The sequence below is a fragment of the Oncorhynchus masou genome, chromosome 10, assembly GCF_036934945.1.
Source record: "Oncorhynchus masou masou isolate Uvic2021 chromosome 10, UVic_Omas_1.1, whole genome shotgun sequence".
Classification (NCBI taxonomy): domain Eukaryota; kingdom Metazoa; phylum Chordata; class Actinopteri; order Salmoniformes; family Salmonidae; genus Oncorhynchus; species Oncorhynchus masou.
Genome location: NC_088221.1, coordinates 24,297,161 through 24,324,150, shown reverse-complemented (window position 1 = coordinate 24,324,150; position 26,990 = coordinate 24,297,161). Strand labels below are relative to the sequence as shown.

The 26,990-nt window shown below is 47.5% G+C and overlaps 1 protein-coding gene across 1 annotated transcript in view; it reads left to right on the top strand.

The window, feature by feature from the left end:
* Positions 1 to 26,990, top strand: part of LOC135547375 (BCL-6 corepressor-like) — a 65,238-nt gene that overhangs the window by 29,185 nt on the left and 9,063 nt on the right. The window contains 6 exon segments of the mRNA XM_064976352.1: positions 1,538 to 1,819; positions 3,514 to 3,876; positions 8,165 to 8,490; positions 14,772 to 15,047; positions 25,000 to 25,166; positions 25,345 to 25,490. Of these exon segments, the coding sequence (XP_064832424.1) occupies positions 1,538 to 1,819; positions 3,514 to 3,876; positions 8,165 to 8,490; positions 14,772 to 15,047; positions 25,000 to 25,166; positions 25,345 to 25,490 (1,560 nt within the window).

The window sequence follows — 26,990 nt, the reverse complement described above, 5'->3', positions numbered from 1 at the left end:
TGTTCACAACACACATACACACACACACACACACAGTGAGAGAAAGAGAGACGTGGAGAGAGTCTTATTTTTAAGGAGCATTTTGTGCTTATCTGTGTAGAGAGAGGATAAAAGGGGAGTGTAGGATGAGATCCAGTGAGTGAGGGGAGAGCTGAGGGGTGATTCAAGGCAATAAAGGGGGAGGGGAGGATGAGATCCAGTGAGGAGGGGAGAGCTGAGGGGTGATTCAAGGCAATAAAGGGGGAGGGGAGGATGAGATCCAGTGAGTGAGGGGAGAGCTGAGGGGTGATTCAAGGCAATAAAGGGGGAGGGGAGGATGAGATCCAGTGAGTGAGGGGAGAGCTGAGGGGTGATTCAAGGCAATAAAGGGGGAGGGGAGGATGAGATCCAGTGAGTGAGGGGAGAGCTGAGGGGTGATTCAAGGCAATAAAGGGGGAGGGGATCCAGTGAGGATGAGATCCAGTGAGTCCAGTGAGGGGGGAGAGCTGAGGGGTGATTCAAGGCAATAAAGGGGGAGGGGAGGATGAGATCCAGTGAGTGAGGGGAGAGCTGAGGGGTGATTCAAGGCAATAAAGGGGGAGGGGAGGATGAGATCCAGTGAGTGAGGGGAGAGCTGAGGGGTGATTCAAGGCAATAAAGGGGGAGGGGAGGATGAGATCCAGTGAGTGAGGGGAGAGCTGAGGGGTGATTCAAGGCAATAAAGGGGGGATTCCAGTGAGTGAGGGGAGAGCTGAATTCAAGGCAGGGGGAGGGGGAGGATGAGATCCAGTGAGTGAGGGGAGAGCTGAGGGGTGATTCAAGGCAATAAAGGGGGAGGGGAGGATGAGATCCAGTGAGTGAGGGGAGAGCTGAGGGGTGATTCAAGGCAATAAAGGGGGAGGGGAGGATGAGATCCAGTGAGTGAGGGGAGAGCTGAGCGGTGATTCAAGGCAAGTTATAGAGAGGGAAGATGAATAGTTAGTGAGGGAAAGCGAATGGTACAGAGGAATGGGAGCTAGAAAGGAATAGAGATTGTGCCAGAGAAAGAGAAGGAGAGAGTGCGAGGGAGGGAAAGAGAGAGAGGAGGGGGAAGGGGGGGGGTACTTGTGTTGGCGGGGAGCCGAGCTGTGTATTGAAGCGAGCCCTGGACTGACGTGGGAGCCTAATTATGGCAGAGAGAGGGAGAGAAAGGGAGAGCGAGCGTCACGCTCTGTGTGGGAAGGGCGTGGCAGGGTCATGGCAGGGGGTGGATGGGGGAGGAGAGAGGGAGAAAAAGGAGTGTTTTTGTCCTAAATAAAAAAAATCCTGGCTTCCTCTTGCTCCCTCCCTCCCTCCCTCCCTCCCTCCCTCCCTCCCTCCCTCCCTCTGTCTCTCTCTCTCTTTCCCATAGTGGGAGTGTCGGTGTGAACGGTTAGACTTTCAGCTCCACTGACACTCTACTGACACTCTATACCCCATCAAAGTTTTATAGTCTGTCTTTAGAAGAGAATAAACGTTGGCTGCTGTTTAACAGCCCTTCTCTTTCTCTCTCCTCTCTTGATCTTCCTCCCTGGTCTAGGTGGAAGGCAAGACTATGGGAACAACAGAGTCCCAGTCCTCCAGAGGTGTGGGGGCCAGAGGGAGAGCCTGTACCCAGGGCAGGAGGCCTGGGAGGGGGCTAGAGATGGTGCCAGAGAGGGTGAGGGTTGGCGATGTTCACCCCCAGTCCTGGCACTGGCAGACCAGCACCCCCAGGAGAAGGGTGGGCAGGGCATGGTACCCATTAGGAAACACATACACAGCCTACAGAAGGGAGAGGAGGAAGGAGAAAAGAGCTCAGAGAAGGCCAGAACGACTTCAGGTGAGTGTGGAGGATGTAGTTTTCAGTTATCGACTTGTGTCAATCTGGCTCTTTACAGCCCTTTCTCTCCATCTCATCCTTTTGATCTCAGCTGTCTCTCTCTCAGGCCTCTCTCTCTGTCCCTCCTCTCACCGCTCTCTCTCTGTCCCTCCTCTCACCGCTCTCTCTCGGTCCCTCCTCTCACCGCTCTCTCTCGGTCCCTCCTCTCACCGCTCTCTCTGTCCCTCCTCTCCCTCGGTCCCTCCGGTCCCTCCTCTCACCGCTCTCTCTCGGTCCCTCCTCACCGCTCTCTGTCCCTCCTCTCATCCCTCCCTCCTCTCACCGCTCTCTCTCTGTCCCTTCTCTCATCCCTCTCTCTCTGTCCCTCCTCTCATCCCTCTGTCCCTCCTCTCACCGTCCCTCCCTCTCACCCTCTCTCCCCTCTGTCCCTCTCCTCCCTCCTCTCACCGCTCTCTCTCGGTCCCTCCTCTCACCGCTCTCTCTCGGTCCCTCCTCTCACAGCTCTCTCTCGGTCCCTCCTCTCACCACTCGGTCTCTCCTCTCACCGGTCCCTCCTCTCACCGTCCCTCCTCTCTCTCTCTCCCTCTGTCCCTCCTCCATCCCTCATCCCTCCTCTCTGTCCCTCCTCTCATCCCTCCCTCCTCTCACCACTCTCTCTCGGTCCCTCCTCTCACCCCTCTCTCTCTGTCCCTCCTCTCATCCCTCTCTCTCTGTCCCTCCTCTCATCCCTCTCTCTCTGTCCCTCCTCTCACCGCTCTCTCTCGGTCCCTCCTCTCACCGCTCTCTCTCTCAGTCCCTCCTCTCACCCCTCTCTCTTTGCCTCATCACCGTAGATGTTCAATCTCTCTTGCTCTGTCTGGCTCTCTCTCCCCTCCCATTTCTGTTCCCTCTTCCTTTCACCCCTCTGTCTGTTCCAACCCTCTCACCTTTTCCTCCCACAACTACTGTACTTCATTTCTCTTTCTCTCTGTCCCATCCTTCTCTCTGTGTGGCAGCCAGTTTAGCGAAGATAGAGAGCGAGAGAGAGGATGCACAAGAGGAGAGAGAGGAGTGTTTAATCCTGTCTTTGAGTGGGGAGAAGGGAGGGAGTAGGACAGCCATTCTCTCTTTTCTTTCAGCTGCGCCGTTCCTCTGCCACCTTCTTCAAAGCTGCTCTTTTCTTTTCAGATCCTTTCTTTCTTCCCTTGTGTGTTTGGGTTTCTGTTCTTTTCCCCCTTTTCTTTTGGCATGTGGTTGCACTCGCTCTCCCAGTGCTGGCAGGCGAGAGGGCTAGTCCTCCCTGGGGCATTTGAGAACCCCCCCCCACTCCTCTCTCCTTCCCCCCTCTCTCCCTTTCTCTCTCTCTGTCTGTCTCTCACACACACACACACACACACACACACACACACACACACACACACACACACACACACACACACACACACACACACACACACACACACACACACACACACACACACACACACACACACACACACAGAGGCTTTCCTATGCTTAAAGTGAAGCTTACATGAGGCTTTACAGCTCATCAGCTTGTGAGAGTGGGCACCATGTTTGCCTTTGTGTCTTTTTTGTCTCTATGTGTGTATGTGTGTCCATGCATGTGTGTGTCTGTTTATGTTGCGCTCCTGTGTCTGTATGTGTCCTATTGTGTGTGTGTGTTCCCCACTAACGTCCACTCTCTGGGTCAGTAGATGCGTGCGTGCTGTGGGGCAGTGAGCAACCTACGGCTCCTACTACTAATGAGGAGGATGATGATGAAGAGGTGAGGAAGCTGAAGGTGTGTATCGAGCTGAAGGGGCTCCGCCTCCGCAAGCCCACCTCTTCCTCCCCCGAGAGGCCAGAGGTCAAAGAGGAGAGGACATGGTCATCACATCACAGCCCCTCCTTCCTGCCCCGGACCCTCCCCCCGACCCCAACCTGGAGCCCAGCCCATGCCCCGCCCCCTCGGGACAGGAAGTTCAAGGTTGATCCGGAAGTGAAACCTCTGTCACAGAAGCCAGAGATCACAAAGAGCTGGGCCAGAGAGATGCTGGCTAATGGAGACGCTAAACGAGGTAGTCTGTCTGTCCGTCTGAGTTGTCTGATTCTGATTGACTCTGTGGGGTTGTCCTGTAGCCTTGTCGCCAGTGGTAGTGGGCTTTTAATGCTGCTATGTACATTATGGAGCAGTGTTTACTGTGCAATAAGCTGTTCTATATCTTTTGTTGTGTCCTTCGTATCTCCTCAACATCACCTCTCTGACAGAAGTGTCGAAGCCACAGACAGAAGTTCATCTAGGCTCTCTATGGTTTAGCCTTCAATATCCCTGTGCTTTGTGATGTCATTTCCTCTCTACATTAGCGTGCCTGGGTTCAGGCGCTTTCCCTGCAGAGTGGACAGGAAGTGACATAGGAGGACACTTCCTGCTGGCTCCAGGGGCCTTGTGAAGTTATTTAGTGTTAGAGGGGCTGTGTCTGTGGTTAAGTCTCTACCAGCTAACAACAAACGTTCCCTTAACGTTAGAGAACGTTCCTTTAAGAGTATCATTAGGTCATTAACTAACGTTTTTATAGGAGTGTTGCAAAAACTTTTGTGCCTCCCCAAAAAATCATTACACATCACGTCTTGTTGCTAAGCCAATCAATGCCCTGATTAGTGAACCACTGATTCATTCACAGGCCTTTGTCTGTTTGGGATACTCACACAGTGCTTTGGAGATAGTGTTTTCTACTTAGATATTTCACACACAGGATTACATTGTGCATGTTCAATTAATCCGTCATTATTATTCAACATTTCCTCACCTGGGATTTGAACACACAGCCTCTTGGTTCACGTTATTCTGATCTTCCTGCTACATCTCCGTGTCAGTGTCCAGTATCAATAAATCGGATTATTCTCTCATCATTGATTTTATTTGCTTATTTCAGTAATTGAAGGGCTTTCTGTCTAGTTGTCTAATGTTGCTGGGCCATATTAACCTGTTTTAATGATACTCCTCAATCAAATATTTTGTTGAGTGTACTTTTAACAGAGCTGAGATTTACTTCAGAGTGCATTCACCCTATTGGTTAAACGTATCAAGTTGTTTCCGATCTACGCAAGTGCCTAGGGAAGAGGGGTTTGTTCTGGACAGGACATAAATATACTGGCCCAATGGGGGATATAATATACCTTATAGGTACAGTGGTAAGGGATTTTGTCATTGGTGCTAGTGGCTTGGGTTTGAGACCTGCTAGCGGAGTTACCCTACTGTCACATTCATAGCAATATATTTTGATGCTGTGATTTGGCTCCAGTTACAACAGACCTGATCTAAATAAAATGAGTTTCTCATTAGAAGGTGGAAATGTGTAGGATTACGCCTTGTGCACAAATTCTAACCACATTTCCACTATCGCTCCAAAACGTTCCGTATGTGCTCGTTCATATACTGCAGCTGGGCATTTCTGAATTGTCTTCTTGAAATCCACACATACCGTGTAGGACAAGTGATTCTGTTGCAACTTGTCTGTTTTCCACATTTAAACTTGGAGGTGGAACTCTGAGTTGTGCATTATCTTGGTATAACTGGCACAATCACTGCTTAAATGGCAAATGTGAGAAAGTGAAGACATGCTACTGTAAATATACACATTTCTGACATTCTGAAAACATGGCAACCGAGGTATATTTGTATTAGAAGCAACACCAGCACCTGGGCCATGTTCTGGCAACATGTTGGAATGTTCCAGATAGAACTGCGATGTGACTGATTCCTAATCAGAGACACGTTTGTTCTACATGATATATAAAAAGATGCTAGAGAGTCGTCTTGTAGCTGCTCAGCTATCGAGAATTCTACTGATTTCCATCTTTCAGTTAAAATACTTATTTTATTTCGATCAGATAGGTGTGTTGTAACCAGCACCAATGACCAACACCCTAACCGCTGTCTCAATAACCCCTCCCCCCGAGGCACTTGTGTAGATCTGAAAACACTTGACATGTGGAAGCAATGTGAATGCATCTTGAAGTAAATCTCATCTCCGTTAAAAGTACACTCAAGGAAAATGTTTGTTGATCATGGTGATTGAGGATGATCAGTAAAACATGGCCCACCAACACCAGATAACAAAACAGAAAGTCTTTACTTTTTTTAAATCAATCAAACAAATGAATGATGAGAGAATAGTCAGATTAACTGGTGAATGGCACAGACATGCTGGCGTAGCAGGAAGGTGTGTGTGTGTGTGTGTGTGTGTGTGTGTGTGTGTGTGTGTGTGTGTGTGTGTGTGTGAGTGTGTGTGTGTGTGTGTGTGTGTGTGTGTGTGTGTGTGTGTGTGTGTGTGTGTGTGTGTGTGTGTGTGTGAGTGAGTGAGTGAGTGAGTGAGTGAGTGAGTGAGTGAGTGAGTGAGTGAGTGAGTGAGAGCACGTGGACATGCCATTTAGAAATATGGGGGCAGGTGTAGTGTGACTAACGTGTGATGAATGACTGTTTCCCTTCAAGGCCAGTCAAATAGAGAGAGAGAGAGAAACAAAGAGAGAGAGAAAGACAGAGAGTGTGTCAAACGAGGGCTTTCCCCGTGCTCACACCACAGCTGAGAAAGTGAGAGATGAATAGACTTAGAAAGAGAGAGGGATTAAATAAGGAGATTAAGAAAGGGTATTACCTGCTGGCTTGATGATTCCGTGGTAACCACAGAGTATGATTGACAGTGAAGCGTCGCCCTCCTCCCACCTATTCAATGACAGCACTACGGCAACCACTGTCCTGGGTTAATGAGGCGTAATATTCCACCACTGTGTGTACGGGTGAGTGTGTGTGTACGGGTGTGGGTGTGACTGATGTATGTACGTGTGAGTGTATTGGGGGAAGCTTTAAGAGACAGTTTATGTGTATATGTGTGTCCAGGGAAGAAAATATTTAGACTTGTAGGCCAACCACCCTCACCCTCCAGCTATTGTAATTTCAAGGATATTTTTTAAAATGTCAATAATGGGTACTTCTTCACTATGTGTGTGAGGTTGATAAAAGACAGTGGGAATTGCATTTACTCATTACTCAAACTGAGAGTGCCTCTACAATGTGTTTGTGTGTATGTGTGCGCGCTCCCAGACAGAGATGTTCATCCTCATTAATAAATCAGCAGACGTAGAGAGCTAGTCGGGCTTGCCTCCGCACCCCTATCCTTCAGTCTCTCTCTTTCCCTCCGCACCCCTATCCTTCAGTCTCTCTCTTTCCCTCCGCACCCCTATCCTTCAGTCTCTCTCTTTCCCTCCGCACCCCTATCATTCAGTCTCTCTCTTTCCCTCTGCACCCTCCTTCAGTCTCCTCTTTCCCTCCGCACCCCTTCCTTCAGTCTCTCTCTTTCCCTCTGCACCCTTGTCCTTCAGTCTTTCTCTTTCCCTCCACACCCGTCCTTCAGTCTCTCTCTTTATCTCCACACCCCTTTCCTTCAGTCTTTCTCTTTACCCCACACCCCTGTCCTTCAGTCTCTCTCCTCCACACCCCTGTCCTTCAGTCTCTCTCTTTCCCTCCACACCCCTGTCCTTCAGTCTCCTCTTTACCTCTGCACCCCCCTTCATCATGTCCTTCAGTCTCTCTCTTTCCCTCCGCACCCCGATCCTTCAGTCTCTTTCTTTACCTCCGCACCCCTATCCTTCAGTCTCTCTCTCTTTCCTTCCGCACCCCTGTCCTTCAGTCTCTCTCTTTCCCTCCACACCCCTATCCTTCAGTCTCTTTCTTTACCTCCGCACCCCTATCCTTCAGTCTCTCTCTTTCCCTCCGCACCCCTGTCCTTCAGTCTCTCTCTTTATCTCCACACCCCTATCATTCAGTCTCCTCTTTACCTCCACACCCCTATCATTCAGTCTCTCTCTTTACCTCCGCACCCCGATCCTTCAGTCTCTCTCTCTTTCCCTCCACACCCTTGTCCTTCAGTCTCTCTCTTTACCTCCACACCCCTGTCCTTCAGTCTCTCTCTTTACCTCCACACCCCTATCCTTCAGTCTCTCTCTCTTTACCTCCACACCCCTATCCTTCAGTCTCTCTCTTTACCTCCGCACCCCTATCATTCAGTCTCTCTCTCTTTACCTCCACACCCCTATCCTTCAGTCTCTCTCTCTTTACCTCCACACCCCTATCCTTCAGTCTCTCTCTCTTTACCTCCACACCCCTATCCTTCAGTCTCTCTCTCTTTACCTCTACACCCCTATCTTTCAGTCTCTCTCTTTCTCTTCCTCTGTCTCTATATCAGTTTTCAGACTCTTTGTTTCTATTTCTCTCCCTTTTCTGCTGTTCTTTTATAAAGTTCACAGTGAATGTCATTCTCTTCTTTTCTAAACTTGTATTCATTCTCTCCTGCTTTCTCTGTCCTGTAGTTGGACTGCTCCCTTCAACCCAGCAGAGGGACAGATCTGCCCCCCAGGGGCCCCTCATGGGGCAAGGATGTGACTGGGGATCCAAGGAGCCTAGGAGAGGAGGGCTGGGGGTGAAGACTGAGGGTCAGTGTCCCCCTGAGCCCCCCACCAAAGACACTGCCTCTCTCAAGCCCCGTCGTCATAGCGACACGGACAAACCCAAGGGCAAGCGGCCGTGCAAGACAAAACACATCAGCCAAAGAGAGAGGGAGCGGAGGAGAGAGCTGCTGAACGGCGGCAACAACCAGCATGGAAGCACTGATCTGGGAGCAGCTTTGGAGGACAAGGTGAGTGTGGTGGAGTCATTGGGGTTTCAGTGTTAACAGGTCTGGTGTCAGATTTAACAGGCTGGAATGGGACTTGGAGAGACAGTGAGATAAATTACAGAGACAGTGGATCGAGGCCGCAAGAGGCAGGTCGTTCCACCTCAAAAGGCACAAGAAAGAGGATTTCCACCCCCACCATCTCAGATTGTTCTGAAATCGTTTCTGTAGTTAGTAAAAGATACGTTTAGAATTCCTGAAACATTATTTTGTTGAAATATAATTTGATCTCGGAGAAATTAAGCTAATCGATTTCAACCAATCAGATAATATGCAATAAATATAGTACCCGACATTCGATTTGGATCAAACTTCTTCCTACCAATGAGTAAGACACGAGGAATACATTTTTAAAAAGGTCAAAAACCACCCACGGACCCCATTCCAAAGCCATCCCAACAACCAGTATACAACCAGTATACAACCAGTATACAGTATCAGTACTCTATGTTTGACAAGTACTATGTATCTGTGGCTTGCCGTATTGCTTCTCCATGTTATTTGATGTATTCCCTGTTAATCTGGGGATTTTTTTTTCCATGTTCAGAGAAATTTGCCGTTGAAGTCGCTTGCATTATTTAGCATGAAGTACTGTGAAAGTACCAGGTTTTGACCACTAGATGCTGCTGTTCCTGCTATACCGCCACATTCTTTATCAATTTTGCTGGTCTCTTGCATTTATTAACTAGATCACAACATTTCCTTTGCAACTTTGGGTAGAACACCAATAGATCTCTCTCATTATGAAAATAAATTGTGTTGTTTACTCACAGTTTCATGGTATCCAATTGTGATCTTGTCTCATCGCTGCCACTCCTCAACGGGCTCGGGAGAGGCGAAGGTTGAGTCATGCGTCCTCAGAAACATGACCCAACAAGCCGTGCTCCTTAACACCTGCTTGCTAAACCCGGAAGCCGAACCAATGTGTCAGAGGAAACACCGTTCAACTGACGACAAGAGTCAGCTTGCAGGCACCTGGCCTGCCACAAAGAGTCGCTAGAGCGCAATGAGCCAAGTAAAGCCCCTCCCCTAAACCGGACGACACTGGACCAATTGCGCGCCGCCCTATGGGACTCCCGGTCACGGCCAGTTGGGACTCCCGGTCACGGCCTGGGATCAAACCCCAGGCTGTAGTGACGCTGCAATGCAGTGACTTAGACCGCTGCACCACTCAGGAGCAACCCAACTATCCTTGACTAGTCCAACAAGTGGCTGCTCTCTGAGAGGGTCATCCCTATGCAATTCTCATATGAAGACTTTCCTTCAAGCTCAAAACTTAGATGGAGAAATGGGCCAGGGACTAAAAGGTTGTGCCAACCCTAATGAAATAATGAACTGCATGGCAGTCATATGTTTTTCAATAAAATGATCAGGAATTGGCTCTATATGTATTGTGATTAGTGACATATAACATTAAACACAACACAACCCAATACCATTACAATTGCAAAACACTATACAGTGTGTGTTTGGTACTTTTACCAATGAAGACCATTAGAAACCATAACATTGAAAAAAACATAATGAGAAGGAATACATTACATCGTATGGAGAAACAGTCAACGCCAAGTCACAGCTTCATACTATTGGTCAAACACAGAGAACTGATACTGTATACTGGCTGTTGGCGTGGGATTGGCGCGGGGTGTGGGGAGTTCGTGGTTGGTTTTAGAGTTTTGGGGGGATTCCTAATGTCTTAAATCAGATGCCGGGTACTATATTTATTATTTATTATCTGAATCCTATAAATGATATTAAATTGAGATAAAATGTAATTTCAACAAAATAATGTTTCAGGAATGCCAATCATACCTGTTTCAAACTACAAACACAATTTCAGAACAATCTGAGATGGTGGGTGTCATGGGTTGCTGAAATGAGATGGAATGACTCAAGAAGGTGTGAAAGAGAAAGGGAGAATAGAGAGACTGAGAGGGAGAATGAGAGAGAGGAAGGGATTAAATATGTTTGCGATGTTTAGAGTGTTGCTGCTGCTCTGACCTCTTCCTGCCCTGAAAAGCTCCCTGTGGATTGTGTGTGTGTGTATGTGTGTGTGTATGTGTGTGTTTTCATTCTTTCACATACTGTAGAATTCATGGCATGTTGGCTGTAAAAACAATTGGGAAATGTTTCTTTCAAACAGAACTCATTTTACCTCTCTTGACAGTGTTCACTTTTTTATATAGCCATTGCTTTTACCAGGAAGGAGCAAGAGACAATCAACTTTGACCCTGTTGTTGCAACTGTTGTCGTGGTAACCGGGCAGCTGCACGTTCTAGATTCCTTCGTTTAAATTCAGACCTTCCACCGCTTTAATTTTTTCACATTCAAAACAGGAAGTTAGCAGCTTGCCTTAGCCTACTTGTAATTAATTTGTAAATAATATCCTTGTATTTTCCTGTTATGGTGAATAAGAAGTTGGCTACTCAAAACATTGTCAGATTGTTCTGGTTATTATATTATATTATATGAGCTGGCTAGACAAATTATCCATTATTAATGAGTTTTTTTCAGGCCCTAAGAAACAGGCCCTAAGACTAATAAAATGTATTTTCAAAAGAATAGAATGGCATATTTTGAGGTGAACTTTGTTATTAGTCTGTGCAGCCCATGGCTGTGCCATGCAAATGAAATCAATAGTTGTTATTTTGTTCATTAAACAGACAAGAGACACTTAGCCGACATCCCTCTGCCCTGATCAGTCATCAGGTTAAAGTTTAAAGTAAAAATGAATCAAATAGAAAATACCAGAATAAAACAGAAATATATATTTTTCCAAACACTTTGAGTGTCACGACCATGTTGAACCATGTTGAACCATGTTGAACCATGTTGAACCACTGTCATATAACAACAAAGTTGTATTTTGTCCTCATTTTCTTTCGCTGTAGAAGCATTCGAATCTGCACTTTCCGATCATGTAAAGAAATAGAACAGCTGACCTGAATGAACCTCTGTAGGAGGTTCATTCAGAAAGTAGATCTTTTTGATCCACATTGGATGTGGTCACACCATCGCATGCTTTCTCTTTTTTCAAACTCCCCAACAGTTATTTTGGCTGAAGCTACATATAAGGGCCTTTAATGATTTACCTGTCAAAATGAAGAGAAAAAGAGGAAATGCCAGTGTGCATTCCCCCAGCCTAAATACCACAGCATTTCTGTGACAATAGACAAGAACAGCTCAAGGACAGAACTACATACATTTAAATACACAGAATAAATGCATTGAAAGCGTTTCTGTGAAGCTTTGTGATTGACAAGGACAAATTTGATGTCGGACAACAAGAGAATATTCATGATTTAATGGGCCAAAGATGGTAAGATGGAAGGCCATGTTCATACTGAGGGGTTGGTGGGACTTCTAAATACATTACCACAATCATGACTAGGTCGGTTGGCAGGACTTCTAAATACATTACCACAATCATGACTAGGTCGGTTGGTGGGACTTCTAAATACATTACCACAATCATGACTAGGTTGGTTGGTGGGACTTCTAAATACATTACCACAATCATGACTAGGTTGGTTGGTGGGACTTCTAAATACATTACCACAATCATGACTAGGTTGGTTGGTGGGACTTCTAAATACATTACCACAATCATGACTAGGTTGGTGGGACTTCTAAATACATTACCACAATCATGACTAGGTTGGTTGGTGGGACTTGGTGGGGGACTTCTAAATACATTACCACAATCATGACTTCTTCTAAATACATTACCACAATCATGACTAGGTTGGTTGGTGGGACTTCTTAAATACATTACCACATTATCATGACTAGGTCGGTTGGTGGGACTTCTAAATACATTACCACAATCATGACTAGGTTGGTTGGTGGGACTTCTAAATACATTACCACAATCATGACTAGGTTGGTTGGTGGGACTAGGTTTCTAAATACATTACCACAATCATGACTAGGTTGGTTGGTGGGACTTCTAAATACATTACCACAATCATGACTAGGTTGGTTGGTGGGACTTCTAAATACATTACCACAATCATGACTAGGTCGGTTGGGGACTTCTAAATACTTCCACAATAAATTGGTTGGTGGGACTTCTAAATACATTACCACAATCATGACATTACATTACACAATCATGACTAGGTTGGTTGGTGGGACTTCTAAATACATTACCACAATCATGACTAGGTTGGTTGGTGGGACTTCTAAATACATTACCACAATCATGATTACCACAATCATGACTAGGTTGGTTGGTGGGACTTCTAAATACATTACCACAATCATGACTAGGTTGGTTGGTGGGACTTCTAAATACATTACCACAATCATGACTAGGTTGGTTGGTGGGACTTCTACATTACCACAATCATGACTAGGTTGGTTGGTGGGACTTCTAAATACATTACCACAATCATGACTAGGTCACAGGACTTCTAAATACATTACCACAATCATGACTAGGTTGGTTGGCAGGACACTTCTAAATAATTACCACAATCATGACATTACTAAATACATTACCACAATCATGACTAGGTTGGTTGGTGGGACTCATGACTAAACTACATTACCACAATCATGACTAGGTTGGTTGGTGGGACTTCTAAATACATTACCACTTCTAAATACATTACCACAATCATGACTAGGTTGGTTGGTGGGACTTCTAAATACATTACCACAATCATGACTAGGTCGGTTGGTGGGACTTCTAAATACATTACCACAATCATGACTAGGTTGGTTGGTGGGACTTCTAAATACATTACCACAATCATGACTAGGTCGGTTGGTGGGACTTCTAAATATTACCACAATCATGACATTAAATACATTACCACAATCATGACTAGGTTGGTTGGCAGGGTTGGTTGGTGGGACTTCTAAATACATGACTAAAATACTATTACCAAATACATTATCATGACTAGGTCGGTTGGTGGGACTTCTAAATACATTACCACTATCATGACTAGGTTGGTTGGCAGGACTTCTAAATACATTACCACAATCATGACTAGGTCGGTTGGCAGGACTTCTAAATACATTACCACAATCATGACTAGGTCGGTTGGTAGGACTTCTAAATACATTACTACAATCATGACTTCTAAATACATTACCACAATCATGACTTCTAGGTCGGGACTTCTAAATACATTACCACAATCATGACTAGGTCGGTTGGTAGGACTTCTAAATACATTACTACAATCATGACCAGGTTGGTTGGCAGGACTTCTAAATACATTACCACAATCATGAAATAAAGAAATAAAAGTACAGGGCGTTGTTACCGTTCAAATATTAAGAAAAGGCGGCAAAGTTGGCGGCATGGTAAAATTGATGGAAAAATGTCTTGGTATGAAAGGTATCTGTGTGTGTTTGTGAGTGTGTGTGTGTGTGTGTCTGCGTGTGTGTGTGTGTCTGTGTGTGTGTGTGTTATTGTGTAGGTCAATGCCAACCCTGTGTAAGGGTATGTGCATTCTTTACATAACGAGAAAACCCTGGAGCATTTGAGCAGTAGAACACTCAATTACACACTCTCCCTCTCTCTCTCTCTCTCTCTCTCTCTCCCTCTCTCTCTCTCCCTCTATCTCTCTCTCCCTCTCTCTCTCTCTCTCTCTCTCTCTGTCTCTCTCTCTCTCTCTCTCTCTCTCTCTCTCTCTGTCTCTCTCTCTCTCTCTCTCTCTCTGTCTCTCTCTCTGTCTCTGTCTCTCTCTCTCTCTCTCTCTCTCTCTCTCTCTGTCTCTCTCTCTGTCTCTCTCTGCTGTCTCTCTCTCTCTCTCTCTCTCTCTCTCTCTGTCTCTCTCTCTGTCTCTCTCTCTGTCTCTCTCTCTCTCTCTCTCTCTCTCTCTCTCTCTCTCTCTCTCTCTCTCTCTGTCTCTCTGTCTCTCTCTCTGTCTCTCTCTCTCTGTGTGTCTCTCTCTCTCTCCCTCTCTCTCTCTCTCTCTCTCTCTCTCTCTGAGAGGAATGTGGTGGCTGAGTGTCTAAAGTGTCGGAGTTCAAAGGAAAAAAAAGTAGAGGGAAAAAAAGGCTAGTTGTTTTCCGCTCGCACCGTTCCCATCCCTCGCTTCAGATTACAACAGCTGCTCCGACACGGAATTCCACTGGGAGGGGGGCAGACACACGTTGTGTGGGGGTAAGGCTTCATGTGTGAGAGAGCGTTTGTCTGTAATGTATGTGTGTGTGGCTGGCTTTATCTTAATTTGTGTATGTGTGTGCGTTCTCGATACCCCCCTCCTCCTGTCTCTCTCCCCCAGGTCAGTGAGCAGTGTGCTCGGAGGAAGAGACCCTCTTCGCCCCTCCATTACCTCGGTTCTCCGGTCAAGCCCTGTTCCCGCTCAACGCAGCCCCCTTCCGTACCCCCTCAGGTGAACGGCTCTGGGACTGTCCCACCGGATGGAGCAGGGGTGAGGAGAGCCCCGCCTGCTGAGCCTCCCGTGGTGCGGCCCATCCCCCCAGAGGCGCGGAGACTAATTGTCAATAAGAACGCTGGAGAGACACTGTTACAGAGAGCAGCACGGCTCGGATACGAGGTAAGACAAATATTATCTTTGTCCTCACTCTCCCTCCCTCGCTCCTTTTCTCTGTTTCCTCGCTCTCCCTCTCCGTTTTTCTCCTCTCTTGCCATTTTCATTCTCTCCCTCGCCCCCCTCCTCCCAGCGCTCTCTCTTCTCCCCCTCCCTCTTTGTGACTCACATTGTTGTAGGCACGTACACACACACACACACACACACACACACACACACACACACACACACACACACACACACACACACACACACACACACACACACACACGTACACACAGACACACACACCCACGTACACACGTACTCACAGATACACGCACACAGACACACAAACACAGACACACAAACACACAGACACACACACACACATAGACACAGACCCTGAAGCACGTAGGGATCGTCGTGCTCACAAGCAGACTAAATGCTGCCTCACATTCACACACAGACACTCACTCCTCTCTTTCTCGCCCCTCTCTCTCTCTCCTCTCTTTCTCTCTCCCCTCTCTCTCTCATCTCTCTTTCTCTCCCCCTCTCTCTCACCTCTCTTTCTCTCTCCCCTCTCTCTCACCTCTCTTTCTCTCACCTCTCTTTCTCTCTCCCCTCTCTCTCACCTCTCTTTCTCTCTCACCCCTCTCTCACCTCTCTTTCTCTCTCCCCTCTCTCTCCCCTCTCTTTCTCTCTCCCCTCTCTCTCCCCTCTCTCTCTCACCTCTCTTTCTCTCTCCCCTCTCTCTCACCTCTCTTTCACCTCTCTTTCTCCCTCTTCTCTTTCTCTCACCTCTCTTTCTCTCTCTTCTCTCTTCTCTTTCTCTCTCCTCTCTTTCTCCCTTCCCTCTCTCTCACCTCTCTTTATCTCACCTCTCTTTCTCTCTTCCCTCTCTCTCACCTCTCTTTCTCTCTCCTCTCTTTCTCTCTCTTCTCTTTCTCTCACCTCTCTTTCTTTCTCCCCTCTTTCTCTTTCTCTCACCTCTCTTTCTCTCTCCCCTCTCTCTCACCTCTCGTTCTCTCTCCTCTCTTTCTCTCACCTCTCTTTCTCCCACCTCTCTTTCTCTCTCTTCTCTTTCTCTCTCCTCTCTTTCTCCCTTCCCTCTCTCTCACCTCTCTTTCTCTCACCTCTCTTTCTATCACCTCTCTTTCTTTCATCTCTCTTTCTCTCTCCCCTCTCCCTCACCTCTCTTTCTCTCTCCCCTCTTTCTCTCTCATCTCTCTTTCTCTCACCTCTCTTTCTCTCTTCCCTCTCTCACCTCTCTTTCTCTCTCCTCTCTTTCTCTCACCTCTCTTTCTTTCTCCTCTCTTTCTCTTTCTCTCACCTCTCTTTCTCTCTCCCCTCTCTCTCACCTCTCGTTCTCTGTCCTCTCTTTCTCTCACCTCTCTTTCTCTCTCTTCTCTTTCTCTTTCTCTCACCTCTCTTTCTCTCACCTCTCTTTCTCTCACCTTTCTCTCTATCACTTCTCTTTCTCTCACCTCTCTTTCTCCCTTCCCTCTCTCTCACCTCTCTTTATCTCACCTCTCTTTCTCTCTTCCCTCTCTCTCACCTCTCTTTCTCTCTCCTCTCTTTCTCTCTCTTCTCTTTCTCTCACCTCTCTTTCTTTCTCCCCTCTTTCTCTTTCTCTCACCTCTCTTTCTCTCTCCCCTCTCTCTCTCCTCTCTTTCTCTCTCCTCTCTTTCTCTCACCTCTCTTTCTCTCACCTCTCTTTCTCTCTCTTCTCTTTCTCTCTCCTCTCTTTCTCCCTTCCCTCTCTCTCACCTCTCTTTCTCTCACCTCTCTTTCTATCACCTCTCTTTCTTTCATCTCTCTTTCTCTCTCCCCTCTCCCTCACCTCTCTTTCTCTCTCCCCTCTTTCTCTCTCATCTCTCTTTCTCTCACCTCTCTTTCTCTCTTCCCTCTCTCACCTCTCTTTCTCTCTCCTCTCTTTCTCTCACCTCTCTTTCTTTCTCCTCTCTTTCTCTTTCTCTCACCTCTCTTTCTCTCTCCCCTCTCTCTCACCTCTCGTTCTCTGTCCTCTCTTTCTCTCACCTCTCTTTCTCTCTCTTCTCTTTCCCTTTCTCTCACCTCTCTTTCTCTCACCTCTCTTTCTCTCACCTCTCTCTCTATCACTTCTCTTTCTCTCACCTCTCTTTCTCTCTCCCCTCTCTCACCTCTTTTTCTCTCTCCCCTCTTTCTCTCTCACCTCTCTTTCTCTCACCTCTCTTTCTCTCTTCCCTCTCTCTCACCTCTCTTTCTCTCTCTTTCTCTTTCTCTTTCTCTCACCTCTCTTTCTCTCTCCCCTCTCTCTCACCTCTCTTTCTCTCACCTCTCTTTCTCTCACCTCTCTTTCTCCCTCTTCTCTTTCTCTCACCTCTCTTTCTCTCTCTTCTCTCTTCTCTTTCTCTCACCTCTCTTTCTCTCTCCCCTCTCTCTCACCTCTCTTTCTCTCACCTCTCTTTCTCTCACCTCTCTTTCTCTCTCCCCTCTCTCTCACCTCTCATTCTCTCTCCTCTCTTTCTCTCTCCTCTCTTTCTCTTTCTCTCACCCCTCTCTCTCTCTCTCTCTCTCTCTCTCTCTCTCTCTCCTCTCTCTCACCGCTCGTTCTCTCTCCTCTCTTTCTCTCTCCTCTCTTTCTCCCCTCTTTCTCTCTCCTCTCTTTCTTATTTTAGTAGTTTTTAACTCTTTCCCTACTGGGGTGTGAATCCTGGTTTTCCCCACAGTTTTCCCCACAGTGAATTGTGGGAATGTTGTATTTCCCTGTGGTATGAGGTCTGGAGAAGGGAGGGATGAGTGTGGCAGACTTACAAGGAGGAAAATATCAGTTATTTTTTTGAATGAATGTGCATGTGACAGTACTCCGATTGTCAGCGAAGCGAAGAGAAGCTGAAAACTGAGACTAGCCCCTGTATGTGTGTGTTTGTGCTCTGTCTTTGTTGTGGCATAGCTTTTTCTGATCTCACACACTCCCGCTCCTTTCCCTGCTTTCCTTACGCTCTCACAATCTCCCTCTTGCCTCATGCTCTCCTCCCTCATTATCTCTCTCTCTCTCTCGGTCCTCTCTCTCTGTCCCCCCCCTCTCTCTCTCTCTCTCTCTCGCTCTCTCTGTCCTCTCTCTCTGTCCCCCCTCTCTCTCGCTCTCTCTCTCCGTCCTCCCTCTTTCCCTCTCTCTCCGTCCTCCCTCTTTCTCTCTCTCCGTCCTCCCTCTCTCTCTCTCTTTTCTACACACACACACACACACACACACACACACACACACACACACACACACACACACACACACACACACACACACACACACACACACACACACACACACACACACACAGTTCCACATCTAAGGTTGAAAATGCACCCCCTTTCTCATTCCCCCTCCCCCTTCTCTCTTTCTCTCTCTCTCTCTCTCTCTCTCTCTCTGACTCTCTCTGGGCTGTAGTTCATTAAGTGGGCTGTCAGTGACTGCTGTTAATTAACCCCCCCCCACGCCCGCGGCCCACTATGTGTGTTTAAAACAGACCGGGCCTGTATTTCTCTATAACCCTGGTTTCATTTGCACAGGATTTCGTTTGTCCTCTCTCAGTGCCTTTCAACACACGCAGACTGTGTGTGTGTGTGCGTGTCGTTTTTTTGTCTATGATTCTGTCTGTCTATCATCTATTATCTCACCTTAATCTGCAGCAGGTTGCCTGTACACCGTGTGTGTCAATCAATCAATCTTTCTTTATTTGTGTGTGTGTGTAATTAATCTTTGATGGAGGTGTCTTGATGGGGCTGTTTAATAGGTGCAGTAAGAAGGGTGGGTAGTGTGTGTGTGCAGTTGTGTATGTGTGTGTGTATGTGTGTGCGGTTGTGTATGTGTGTGTGTGTGTGTGTGTGTGTGTGTGTGTGTGTGTGTGTGTGTGTGTGTGTGTGTGTGTGTGTGTGCCGTTGTGTATGTGTGTGTGGCTGAGAGGTAAGCGCTGGGAGTATAATTGTGTTCTAATGGCCCTCTAATGTGCCATGGTGACTGTGGTTAGCAGTGGTGACGGCTGTTTTTCTCCACACACACACACACACACACACACACACACACACACACACACACACACACGCACATGCACAAGCACACACACATACACACACGTATACACACACACATACGCACGCACACACACACACACACGCACACACACGCGAGCGGGTGCGGCGCAGAGCAGCAGCGGGGCTCAGTCAACCGACTCGGCTCTGATTTATGCGTCTCTCTCTCAGAGCGTTTTCATTTTTTCCCTTTTTTTCCCCTTCCTCTCCTCCGCATGTCATCTAGGGGAAAGAACGAGGGAGGGGAGGGAGGAGGAGAAGGCGGGGGTGTTGTTTGTGCAGCGGTCAGCGCCTTGTTTGTGTAGTCTCAGGTTCTCTCCTTCCCCCTATCCCTCCCTCCCTCCCTCTCTCATTTTTCTCTCTCTCTCCATCGCTCCCTCTCAGGAAGCCCGTCTCTCACTGCCTGTGTGCGATAAGCCTGGGGCAGACCCCCGGGGGCTTGCACACACACATACACACACACAAACACACACATACACAGAGCATTTCACGCTTCTCACACGCAGGCAGAGAGACACGCATATATATATATATATACAGTGGGGAGGACAGGTATTTGATACACTGCCGATTTCGCAGATTTTCCGACTTACAAAGCATGTAGAGGTCTATAATTGTTATCATAGGTACACTTCAACTGTGAGAGACGGAATCTTAAACAAAAATCCAGAAAATTACATTGTATGATTTTTAAGTAATTAATTTGCATTTTATTGAATGACATACATATTTGATCACCTACCAACCAGTAAGAATTCCGGCTCTCACAGACTTGTTAGTTTTTCTTTAAGAAGCTCTAATGTTCTCCACTCATTACCTGTATTAACTGCACCTGTTTGAACTCGTTACCTGTGTAAAAGACACATGTCCACACACTCAATCAAACAGACTCCAAACTCTCCACAATGGCCAAGACCAAAGAGCTGTGTAAGGACATCAGGGATACAATTGTAGACCTGCACAAGGCTGGGATGGGCTACAGGACAATAGGCAAGCAGCTTGGTGAGAAGGCAACAACTGTTGGCGCAATTATTCGAAAATGAAAGAAGTTCAAGATGACGGTCAATCACCCTCGGTCTGGGGCTCCATACAAGATCTCACCTCGTGGGGCATCAATGATCATGAGGAAGGTCAGGGATCAGCCCAGAACTACACGGCAGGACCTGGTCAATGATCGGAAGAGAGCTGGGACCACAGTCTCTAAAGAAAACCATTAGTAACACACTACGCCGTCATGGATTAAAATCCTGCAGCGCACGCAAGGTCCCCCTGCTCAAGCCAGCGCATGTCCAGGCCCATCTGAAGTTTGCCAATGACCACCTGGATGATCCAGAGGAGGAATGGGAGAAGGTCATGTGGTCTGATGAGACAAAAATAGAGCTTTTTGGTCTACACTACACTCGCCGTGTTTGGAGGAAGAAGAAGGATGAGTACAACCCTAAGAACAACATCCCAACCGTGAAGCATGGAGGTGGAAACATCATTCTTTGGGGATGCTTTTCTGCAAAGGGGACAGGACGACTGCACCGTATTGAGGGGAGGATGGATGAGACATGTATCATGAGATCTTGGCCAACAACCTCCTTCCCTCAGTAAGAGCATTGAAGATGGGTCATGGCTGGGTCTTCCAGCATGACAACGACCTGAAACACACAGCCAGGGCAACTAAGGTGTGGCTCCGTAAGAAGCATCTCAAAGTCCTGGAGTGGCCTAGCCAATCTCCAGACCTGAACCCAATAGAAACTCTTTGGAGGGAGCTGAAAGTCCGTATTGCCCAGCGACAGCCCCGAAACCTGAAAGATCTGGAGAAGGAGTGGGCCAAAATCCCTGCTGCAGTGTGTGCAAACCCGGTCAAGAACTACAGGAAACATATGATCTCTGTAATTGCAAACAAAGGTTTCTGTACCAAATATTAAGTTCTACTTTTCTGATGTATCAAATACTTGTGTCATGCAATAAAATGCAAATTAATGATCATACAATTAAAAATCATACAATGTGATTTTCTGGATTTTTGTTTTGTCTCTCACAGTTGAAGTGTACCTATGATAAAAATGACAGACCTCTACATGCTGTGTGAGTAGAAAAACATGCAAAAAGGCAGTGTATCAAATACTTGTTCTCCCCACTGTATATATACACACAACTCAAACACATACAAATACACACATATACACACACATGCACAGAGCGTCTCACGCTTCTCAAACACAGGCAGAGAGAGACGAAAGCTGAGACACGCATGCATATATATATATATACACATTCACACACACACACACACACACACACACACACACACACACACACACACACACGACCTACTCATGCTCCCTTCTCTACACTCCGGTGTCTCTCTATCTCCCATGTGTGCGCACACGTAACACACATACACGCCTGGCATGCCCTAGTCAACACTCTGCGTTCTGCATATTTCATGTTGGTTTAGTTTTGCCCTCCGTGCCGCTTCACATGAAAGCCCACTCTCACTTCCTCCCCCTCTCTGTGTATCTCTCCCTCCCTGGCTCTCTCTCTCTCTCAGCATTTTAAATGGTAATGAGAAGAGACTCGGTGGATATCTTCATCTCTCTCTCTGGTCCCCTCAGCTTCAGCTCAGACGTACAGACTCATTCTACATCCACACTGCTCAACTCCTCAGCACTGACTTCTAGCCAGAAATGCTATAAATGTATTGCTATTTCTGTGTGTGTGTGTGTGTGTGTGTTTGTATGCATGCGTGCAATACATAGCTGTCCTCCTCTGTGTTTAGCATATTTCTCTCCTGTCGACTCTCCAGGCTTGGCAGTCCTGGTTCACACACACACACACACACACACACACACACACACACACACACACACACACACACACACACACACACACACACACACACACACACACACACACACACACACACACACACACACACACACACACACACACACACACACACACACACACACACACACAGAGAGAGAGCTGATGGGATGTGTGGTGTGTTGATGTTGGCGTGTGAAGGGTTAAATGTCTGAGGGATGCATTGATTACAGTTGAGCGCAGGGAAGCATTCTAGAGAGGGAGATTAGAGGACGGGATAGAGAGAGAAGGAAGAGGAGGAGGGAGGGAGAGCGTCTCATTTTACTGCGGAGGGCTGTGTGTGTGTCTGGCTGTGAGATGGAGCTCTCGTGCTAAGCTTCTCACTCTCTCACAGCGATATTAAACACGGCTCCAGAGGTTTAGCGCTATGCTTCCGCCATACACACACAGTCTGAGACGCACACTCGCACACATACACACACAGCAGGATGAGTCTTGGGAACACTCCTCAGTCCATTTCCAGTTGGCAGAGCTAGAGGACTTTGTTCTTCTATCCCCCTTCCTCCTCTTTCTCTTTGTCCTTCCTTCTCCTTAACCTTCACTCTATATCCCCCTCCACTTCCTCATTTCCCTTTCCTCTCCTCTACTCCTCCTGTTACATCTCCTCTACTCTCCCCCCTCCTCCTTTCCTCTACTCTCCCCCTCCCCCTCCTCCTCTCCTCTACTCTCCCCCGTCCTCCTCTCCTCTACTCTCCCCCCTCCTCCTCTCCTCTCCTCTACTCTCCCCCTCCTCCTCTCCTCTACCCCCTCCTCCTCTCCTGTACTCTCCTCTCCTCTACTCTCACCTTCCTTCTCTCCTCTACTCTCCCCCTCCTCCTCTCTTCTACTCTCCCCCCTCCTCTCCTCTACTCTCCCCCTCCTCCTCTCCTCTACTCCCCCCCTCCTCCTCTCCTGTACTCTCCTCCTCTCCTCTACTCTCACCTACCTCCTCTCCTCTACTCTCTCCTCTCCTCTACTCTCCCCCTCCTCCTCTCCTCTCCTCTACTCCTCCTGTTACATCTCCCCTACTCTCCCCCTCCTCCTCTCCTCTCCTCTCCTCTACTCCTCCTGTTACATCTCCTCTACTCTCCCCCTCCTCCTCTCCTCTACCCCCCGCTCCTCTCCTCTCCTCTATTCTACCTCCTCCTCCTCTCCTCTACTCTCCCCCTCCTCCTCTCCTCTACTCTCCACTCATCCTCTCCTCTATTCTCCCCCTCCTCCTCTCCTCTACTCTCCCCCCCTCCCTCTCCTCTCCTCTACTCTCCCCCTCCTCCCCTCCTCTCCTCTACTCTCCCCCCTCCTCCTCTCTTCCCTCCTCTCCCCCTCCCCTCCCTCTCCCTCTCCTCTCTCCTCCCCTCCTCCTCTCCTCTCCCTCTCCCCTCCTCCTCTCCCCTCCTCCCCCCTCCTCCTTCCTCTCCTCTCCTCTCTCCTCCTCCTCCTCTCCTCCTCTCCTCCCTCCTCCTCTCCTCTCCTCCTCTACTCCCCTCCTCCTCTCCTCTACTCTCCCCCTCCTCCTCTCTTCTCCTCTCCTCTACTCTCCCCCTCCCCTCTCCTCTCTATCCCCCCCTCCTCCTCTCTCCCTACTCTCCCCCTCCTCCTCTCCTCTACTCCTCCATCTCCCCTTACTCTCCCCCCTCCTCCTCTCTCCTCTACTATCCATCCTCCCCTCTATCCCCCTCCTCCTCTCCCCTACTCCCCTCCTCCTCTCCTCTACTATCCCCCTCCTCCTCTCCCTTATCTCCCCCTCCATCCTCCTCTCTACTCCCCCCCTCCTACATCTCCTCTACTCTCCCCCTCCCTCCATCCTCTACTATCCCCCTCCTCCTCTCCCTTATCTCCCCCTCCTCCTCTCCTCTACCCTCCCTCCTCCTCCTCTCCTCTACTCTCCCCCCTCCTCCTCTCCTCTACTCTCCCCCCTCCTCCTCTCCCCTATCTCACCCCTCCTCCTCTCCTCTACTCCTCCTGTTACATCTCCTCTACTCTCCTCCCTCCTCCTCTCCTCTCCCTCTACCCTCCCTCCATCCTCCTCCTCTCCTCTCCTCTCCTCCCTCTCCTCCTCCCTCCTCCCTCTCCCCCTCTCCTCCCTCTCCTCCTGTTACATCTCCTCTATCTCCTCCCTCCTCCTCTCTCTCCTTTACTCCTCCTCTCTCCTCTCCTCTCCTCTCCTCTCCTCTCCTCTCCTCTCCTCCTGTTACATCTCCACTACCCCCCCTCCTTCTCTCCTCCCTTCCTCTCCTTCTGCTCTCCGAGAGAAAGTGTATGATAAACACTTGCAGTCGACGGCTGTCCAGAATTAGCATAGAAATGGAAGTTTGGAACCGTTTTCTAGGTTTAGATGAGAGTGTGTGTGTGTGTGTGTGTGTGTGTGTGTGTGTGTGTGTGTGTGTGTGTGTGTGTGTGTGTGTGTGTGTGTGTGTGTGTGTGTGAGTGTGTGTGTGCGTGCGATCGTGCGATCGTGTGCGTGTGCGTGTGCCAATGTCTCTATTTAAATGAGCACCACCATATAGACACATATAACCCCTACACTACCAGAACTAAGTTGTGAAATCAGACTTCAGTTTCCACACACCGCTAGTGAGGTCCATTTAAAGCCTCAATGTGTTAGCTCCCTCAGGTTGTTTAGTAACAAGAGATGACAAACACCAAACTGAACCCAGCCCAACCCTCTCTGTGTTCTGTCTCTCGTTGTCAGAACCACATAATTGGTTCCAACTCCTGAATGGTTTGAACAGTTTTCCCCCAATACACTCTATCTGTGTGTGTTCTGATTCCAGCCATAAGCTCTACAACAGTGTGTTCCAACTTTGGTCATAGTTGAACGAACGACTGACAGAGAGAGTTTGACAGACTTGCTCTATCTGAGTCATTGTTCTTGTCCCGATTCTGCATTTGGATTCTTCCTGTGCTGTTGTATGTGAGTGTGCACACAGTGTGGCTGTGTGCAGTGTGGCTGTGTGCAGTGTGGCTGTGTGCAGTGTGGCTGTGTGCATGTGTGTGTCCAGTTGTTTGTGGTGTAAATACACACTCATCTGTGTCTCCCTCCCTCTGTCCCCTGCAGGAGGTGGTGCTGTACTGTGTGGAGAACCGTGTGTGTGAGGTGAACCACAGGGACTACGCAGGCTACTGTGCCCTCCACGAGGCCTGCGCCCGCGGCTGGATCTCTATAGTCATACACCTGCTGGAGCACGGGGCCGACATCAACTGCAGCGCACAGGATGGCACCAGGTACATTCATAGCCCTCATATACATTACACACACAGATGCAAAAACACGCGCACACACATAAAGCCGTGTACACACACACTAATATGCAGAATTGCACTCACACACACACACACACAATGTGTATCTCATAATGCGTTTTTCCTTGAAGATGATTTTCATATGTGTGTGTGTGTCCAGGCCTCTGCATGACGCGGTGGAGAATGACCATCTGGACGTAGTGCGTGTGTTGCTGTCCTACGGGGCTGACCCTACTCTAGCCACCTACTCCGGCCGCGGTCTGCTCAAGATGACCCACAGCGACAGCATGGAGCGATTCCTCACTGGTCAGTCACTAACTACTTTATCCCTGCTATACCCTTCAAATACCCCTCATATCCTGCTTCTATACCACATTATAACCCTTCATATACTGCTTCTATACCACATTATAACCCTTCATATACTGCTTCTATACCACATTATAACCCTTCATATACTGCTTCTATACCACATTATACACTTCATATACTGCTTCTATACCACATTATAACCCTTCATATACTGCTTCTATACCACATTATAGCCCTCATATACTGCTTCTATACCACATTATAGCCCCCATATACTGCTTCTATACCACATTATAGCCCTCATATACTGCTTCTATACCACATTATAGCCCTCATATACTGCTTCTATACCACATTATACACTTCATATACTGCTTCTATACCACATTATAACCCTTCATATACTGCTTCTATACCACATTATAGCCCTCATATACTGCTTCTATACCACATTATAGCCCTCATATACTGCTTCTATACCACATTATAGCCCTCATATACTGCTTCTATACCACATTATAGCCCTCATATACTGCTTCTATACCACATTATAGCCCTCATATACTGCTTCTACCACATTATAGCCCTCATATACTGCTTCTATACCACATTATAGCCCTCATATACTGCTTCTATACCACATTATAGCCCTCATATACTGCTTCTATACCACATTATAGCTTATACTGCTTCTATACTATACCACATTATAGCCCTCATATACTGCTTCTATACCACATATAGCCCTCATATACTGCTTCTATACCATTATAGCCCTCATATACTGCTTCTATACCACATTATAGCCCTCATATACTGCTTCTATACCACATTATAGCCCTTCTATACTGCTTCTATACACATTATAGCCCTCATATACTGCTTCTATACCACATTATAGCCCTCATATACTGCTTCTATACCACATTATAGCCCTCATATACTGCTTCTATACCACATTATAGCCCTCATATACTGCTTCTATACCACATTATAGCCCTCATATACTGCTTCTATACCACATTATAGCCCTCATATACTGCTTCTATACCACATTATAGCCCTCATATACTGCTTCTATACCACATTATAGCCCTCATATACTGCTTCTATACCACATTATAGCCCTCATATACTGCTTCTATACCACATTATAGCCCTCATATACTGCTTCTATACCACATTATAGCCCTCATATACTGCTTCTATACCACATTATAGCCCTCATATACTGCTTCTATACCACATTATAGCCCTCATATACTGCTTCTATACCACATTATAGCCCTCATATACTTCTATACCACATTATAGCTTCTATACCACATTATAGCCCTCATATACTGCTTCTATACCATTATAGCCCTCATATACTGCTTCTATACCACATTATAGCCCTCATATACTGCTTATAGCCCTATATACTGCTTCTATACATTATAGCCCTCATATACTGCTTCTATACCACATTATAGCCCTCATATACTACTTCTA